The sequence below is a fragment of the Toxorhynchites rutilus genome, chromosome 2 (genome assembly GCF_029784135.1).
Source record: "Toxorhynchites rutilus septentrionalis strain SRP chromosome 2, ASM2978413v1, whole genome shotgun sequence".
In the NCBI taxonomy this organism is placed as follows: domain Eukaryota; kingdom Metazoa; phylum Arthropoda; class Insecta; order Diptera; family Culicidae; genus Toxorhynchites; species Toxorhynchites rutilus.
Window position 1 is genome coordinate 91,614,673 of NC_073745.1, and position 6,398 is coordinate 91,621,070.

Genomic DNA, 6,398 nt, shown 5'->3' on the forward strand with positions numbered 1-6,398 from the left:
GGATTTGCCACCAAAGCAGTTTGTATAAAGAACAAACGTTTTTCTTCTGCTACCTGCTGCCGTTTTGCGATTGCGTTTGCCACTCGCTGCAACTGCCTGTTGTCTTTATGTCCACCGAACCGAATGTGTTCTGTTCCGAATGCGAGTTTTCTTATCGTCGCGAGCAGCTTTGCCAGCTAACTCGATCACTTCGGCGGCCGAAACTATATAACGCCGGCTAGGTGGACTGGCGCACTGGTACTAACGCGCTCGGCCTAGCTACCCTTGCGGAGCAATTGGCGGATACACATACGGGGAACTGGAGACCAACACGATTCGAGCGGGATTTTGCCTTTCCTTTCACTTTTCCTCCTTTGCCATGTCCAACCATGGCTGCTTGTGTTGGTTTGTTGATCTGATGTGATGCGAAACGATGTGGTGTACGGTTTCGATGAGAATGATCGTTACGGCAGCGGAGCGGGGATTTTTAAGCTGACTGGCTGCCTCGAGAATTACGCATGTGTGAGACTGCGACCAATGTTTCGATCATATTTTTTCTTTTTCTTTTACAATCGTGCTTCATCCTATTTCGCTGCTGCTCTGGTTGCCCGTTTTGGTCGGTACGATTTGAGGAGCACAAAATGGACCAATCAAAAATGGGCACATAGTGCATTTGGACAATGCTTGATATTTCACAATTATTCAATTATTTATCTCAAGAAAAATGAAATGTTATTCGTTATGATAGATGCGTAGATATATTTCCTATCAATTGATGCAAAAACCTTTGCGATCTATTGAGAAATGCTCGAGTTATAAGCGTTCCAAATCTTGCATTTTTCCTACTTGTTCAGTGCCTAGATTTTCATTTCACCCCCTATATCTTCCGGTTAGACGTAGTCCTACGTCAAAACAACGTATAACAGTAAAAAAAAAGTTTATTCCCTTATTCATGATTTAAAAAAATGCGTTTATTTCCTTATTGTTAAGAAACATACAACGTAAATTTTCAAATGAATGAGGTTTGTAAATAATGTACATATATTTACGCGTTTAACAATCGGCGTTTACGCTTTCGCCTGTTTTCAAACTAAGATAATTGGAAAATTTTAGCTGTGCCATCCTCTGACGAGGAAAGCAGAATATTTTTTTTGCTGTCATAGAAAAGATCATGAATATCATTCCGATGCCCAAGTAGATCGCATTTCAAGGCACCACTTCGAACGTCCCAAACTTTAATCACACCTCCAAGCGTGCCGGCTATCAAAGTGCAGTCTTTACCCCACAGCATTCTGAAATGTGAACACAAATTAAAACAAAACTCTCGAATAATCGTAACAAGATGAGTTCATACTTTGTAATCCCTGTTCGGTGGTTGTCTTCGCACTCGACGCGGGCCACTTGTCTGGCAATGTCCCAAATGGTTACCTTCCCGCTTAGCGTACCGGTCGCTGCTACTTTCACCTCAAACTGTGGACAGTCAATTAAGACGGATTCGATGGGGCCTTTATCAGACGACAGCTGTCCAACTGGTCCAGAAGGGCCAATTATTAGAACACTACCCCCTTCACTGCCAGTGATTATCAGTTGACTTTCTCTATCAATCGACATACAAGTAATATTGGAATTGTGACCAGTGGCTTCATTCGGGGCCACTTCCAGTGTAGCAGCGTTACTTTTGATATCCCAAATTTTGAAGGCACCATTTCCATAACCAGCCGCTATCCTTTTCCCATCATGTGATAGCCTTGCCACTTCACATTTCTCTCCAAAACCCTGCAACACTTTGCAATCACCCGATGGAATTCGCCACACGTATATCTCGCCGGTATCTCCCCCCGCCAGCATCACATGCGCTCCAAAGTGCCACCTCATCCAGCACATATCACCCATTGTGAAATCCCACACCTTCTTGTACTCCTGGGTGGTTTTAAATATTTGAATCATTCCCGCCATATCTCCGGTGGCTACATAAACACCATCATAACTAAACTCGCATGCAATCACCGAATCTGTGTGTCCCGTGACCTCAAATATCGTTTCGCCGGTTTCGGTATTCCACACGTACGCCTTATCATCTTCTCCGCCGGTGATCGCAATATTTTCCGTGGGATGTAATGCGACACAAAATACTGGCCCGGTGTGCTTGCTGAATGTAAGCTTTGCATCGTCTCGCTCGGGGATATACACATCTTCCGGTTCGTCCTCGTCATCCGCGATACCAGCCTCTTCTTCCCCCATGTCAGCTTCCTCTTCTGTAAAAATTTGATATATTTATCCAGTATCGTGTGAAAAAACATCACATGTAGCATCCATACCTGCCATCCACTGGTCCAGCACTTCATCGGCATCTCCAACGTAAATCAGTTCGTCGTCATCGCCATCATCGTCATTCAGAGAATACGGTGATCTCGGTGGAGTATTTTCCCGCATAACTAGGCTTTTTCCTGTTATATACAGCTAATAATTCACTAAAAGGAAATCAATCCTTCCTTCAGATCTAAAACTCAATCGAGCACCAGAGGTGCCAACATGTGCTGTTGACAGCTGATACGCAATGTTTTGGTTTACATTTGCCATGCTCGAGTCACTGGTATGTTATAAGTAAGGTAGAAATATTCATGGATTTTGATAGTATTCGTAAGCATCATTAAGCAATACACTCCATTTAACTCCTTAGCGAATTATTTCAAAAGTCACGCATTAAGTGATTTCACTACTCTGCTGAGCACTCTAGCGCGCTATGTTATTCAAGTACACCACGAGTGAGACTCCATGTTGTGCGCAAAGGGGTTAAACACCACGATTTATTGAAATGAAGAATCTATGTCGTCATAAGCTTAATTCTAAAAAAAATCATCCACCTTCTTGTTTACTTGCACGGCATGTATGAGAAGTATGAGAAGCGAGCGAAGCGAGTGATGAAAATGCGAGATGGAAAATGAAAGGTGGGAAGATTTTTTCAATCTGTGACGTCACAGATTTTGTTTATGTATGTTACTTTTCTTATAATAGTTCACTACATAGGAAAAGTGTTGTTACTAAAAGTAAAAATAAGCAAATGAAATGAACGAACTAGTTTTTCGTTCCTAAATCAATGCTAGCCTTCAAAATCATAAGGGCCCGACATTTCAACAGAAACTGAAATTTCAGTATCTTTGAAGTGTTCTAAATTTAATTTCAATTCAATTTTACTTCTCGTTACGTCGACCAAAAACGTAAACGAACAAAGTCAGAGTCACACAATCTTTTGTTCCTTTGACGGATAAACATTTGACAGTGCATGGGAAAAAAGGTTGCAAATTCTTTTCATGTAAAATGAACTTGAAAAATAAATTCAATTGACTTCGTATGACTTAGATTGAGACGAAAAGTTTTCCGCTTGAGTCTTAGTTTTAGACGACTGAAGTTTTTAGCACCCTAATTGTGAAAAAAATAATTACAATTGCTGACAAAAGTCAAACTTCCATGAAGTTGCTCTAGAATCCAAACATAGCAGACATTAGAATACTATTTCTGAAATCAAAGAAAAAAATAAACATTTTAGTTCGTGATATGTTCTGTTTTTTACATACTGCGAAAAATATGATTTGGAAATCTGTAATAAGCTTCTGTATATCCTCTTTCAACGTTATTCGTTGACACTTTCAATTTTGTACCATTTGAGTAACTGACTGGTATGCCTGGTATGTGAACCTCCTATCTTCCTGGCTACTAACACAATCAAAGTTCAACACAACCAAAACCCGTGAATCTTCCCACCTTCTATTGTTCATCTCGATGAAAATGGGGGGTTCCACCACAGTTGAGAGCAATATGATGAAACGATAGGTGTTTCGTTCTTGACACTTTCAGGACAAGACGTGAGACGAGTAGCGAGACGTAGCTTCAGAATTATTTACTTTTTGTTTGGTTGTGTGGTTATGGTTTCATATCAACTCGCTGAGGAAAATAACTGAAGGAAAAAATAAGCAAATATATATTCGTGAAAAATAGTGCACTCTCTCGATCTAATTTATATCTCAAATATCAGCAGTATTGCCACGGTGTTTACAAAACAAAAAACACAAAATTCAAGGCTCAGGATTTCCCTTGATTAGAACATTCAACGCAACTGATTACTTCCCTGTAATATATGGCAAATTAGTAACACAAAAGACAACACATGGAACGGAATCAGGATTCAATGCACCATGGTCCAGGAGATGCATTTAAGTGGAAATTAGCATTTAAAGCTCGACAGTTATTCTCTAGACAAAAACTGTCTTAGACAAAGTTGTTACTCATGATAGAGCGCTCGTTTTAATGTTATCAAAAATAGGGTGACCATAATTGTCGATGAAATAAAAAATCTAACTTTCTTATCTTTACAGATAGAGGTAAATATAGTTCGACAATGTTGTACCTCCAATTATTTAAGACATCTTTGTAGAACAAAGTTTTTTTCTATCTCTTGAAACAACCGATATAGCGCCTTATTTATAAGTTACGTTAGGGTCACCATGAAAAAAAACTGTTTTTTTGCTCAAACTTTTATATTTCAAATTTTACATGCAAACTGTCTTCGAAAGACTTTTTGAGCTCACTAATACAACCTTGCCAATATCTCAACTTTACTCAAAGTTATTGATATTTCATCCCAAAAAACAGGCTCTTTTCATTTGTTTGTCATTCTTCCTGGGGCAAACGTAAACAAAGTTTATTGGCGGCATTTGAAAGAGCATATTTCACTCTACATGCATTGTGATTTTCAAAACTATGTTATTTTTTGTGTTCGAGTAAATTAAAATTGAAATCATGAGTTTTTGGGTAAAAAACCATCAATAAATTTGAGTAGGATTAAGATATAGACAAGTTCTGCACCGCAAAATGTTGGTATCGATAAGCTCTAAAAGTCGTACGAAGACAGTTTTGATGTAGAATTTGAAATATAAAAGTTGAAGCAAAAAAAACACGTTTTTCATGGTCACCCTAATGCTTTTAGAAAAAAGCGCTAAATCGATTATTTTAAATGATAGAAAAAGCTTTACTCTAAAAAGTTGTTTAAAATAACTGAGGCTATAACATTGTTGAACTATGTATCTATAAAGATAAGAAAGTTAGATTTTTCATTTCATCGACAATTTTGGTCACCTTATTTTTGATAACATAAAAATGAGCGCTCGAAACTTTTTAGAGTAAAGCGAAAAAGCTTTACTCTAAAAAGTTGTTTGAAATAACTGAGGCTATAACATTGTTGAACTATGTAACTATGTATCTATAAAGATAAGAAAGTTAGATTTTTCATTTCATCGACAATTTTGGTCACCTTATTTTTGATAACATAAAAATGAGCGCTCTATCACATGTAACAACTTTGTATAAGACAGTTTTTGTCTAAACAATAAATATCTCCCACAAAGTTGTTTTTAGCGCCTTCTATCTGAGTTGCATTAGGGTTTTTTTACTCTAACTTTTATATTTAAAATTCTACATCAAAATGGTCTTCGTACGACTTTTAGAGCTTATCAATACCAACATTTTGTGATGCAGAACATGTCAATATCTTAATCCTGCTCAAAGTTATTGATGGGTTTTCATCCAAAAACTCATGATTTCAATTTTAATTGAGTCAAACACAAAAAATAACATAGTTTTGAAAATCACATATTATATAGAGTGAAATCTGTTCTTTCGAATTCCGTCATCAATTTTTTTTTATGTTTGCCCCAGAAAGAATGAAAAACAAATGAAAAGAGCGTGTTTTTTAGGAAGAAATATCAATAACTTTGAGTAAAGTTGAGATATTGACAAGTTCTGCATCGAAAAATGTTTGTATTAGTAAGCTCTAAAAGTCTTTCGAAGACAGTTTGCGTTTAAAATTTGAAATATAAAAGTTTGAGCAAAAAAACAGTTTTTTTTTCATGGTGACCCTAACGTACCTTAGAAAAAATGCGCTATATCGGTTGTTTCAAGAGATAGAGAGAAACTTTGTTCTACAAAGATGAAATTGAAGAAATCATTGGAACTACAATACTGTCGAACTATATTTACCTCTATCTATAAAAATAAGAAAGTAAGATTTTTTATTTCATCGACAATTTTGGTCACCCTATTTTTGACAACATAAAAACGAGCGCTCTATCATGAGTAACAACTTTGTCTAATGGGCACCTTACACGATCAAACTGATTGACAATAAGTGTTTTCAATATCGTGACAGCTAGGCTTTCGACATCCGATCTAACCTCAATCAATATTTTGCCACCTTACACGGTCAATATCGCCCTCAACCCGAGACAACGAAAATATCCGCGATGGCTAGTGGCGACATTCGAGTTTGGGATTCAAACTATTCTCCATCAGATTAGAAGGCTAAAAGGCAATTTTCAATTGGTAAAATTTGAATGAAAATATCTACTTGGTATTATTTAATTAGT

General features: G+C 37.2%; 1 protein-coding gene across 1 annotated transcript; it reads right to left on the reverse strand.

Moving 5' to 3' along the window:
• Nucleotides 1-925: 925 nt before the first annotated feature.
• On the reverse strand, nt 926-2,555 carry LOC129768574 (angio-associated migratory cell protein). The gene is made up of 3 exons (XM_055770310.1): nt 2,298-2,555; nt 1,334-2,234; nt 926-1,271 (listed from the first exon to the last, which is right to left on the reverse strand). The coding sequence occupies exons 1-3, from the start codon at nt 2,410-2,412 to the stop codon at nt 1,070-1,072; spliced, it is 1,218 nt and encodes a 405-aa protein (XP_055626285.1). The 5' UTR covers nt 2,413-2,555; the 3' UTR covers nt 926-1,069.
• Between the last annotated feature and the right edge of the window lie 3,843 nt (nt 2,556-6,398).

What these genes read in the sequence shown, in the direction of transcription:
- LOC129768574 (XM_055770310.1), bottom strand. Translation starts at nt 2,412, where the DNA reads ATGCGGGAAAATACTCCACCGAGATCACCGTATTCTCTGAATGACGAT. An exon ending in GCTGGACCAGTGGATGGCAG is followed by an intron (nt 2,235 to 2,297) that starts GTATGGATGCTA and finishes AAATTTTTACAG; the next exon opens with AAGAGGAAGCTGACATGGGG. An exon ending in CACCGAACAGGGATTACAAA is followed by an intron (nt 1,272 to 1,333) that starts GTATGAACTCAT and finishes TTCACATTTCAG; the next exon opens with AATGCTGTGGGGTAAAGACT.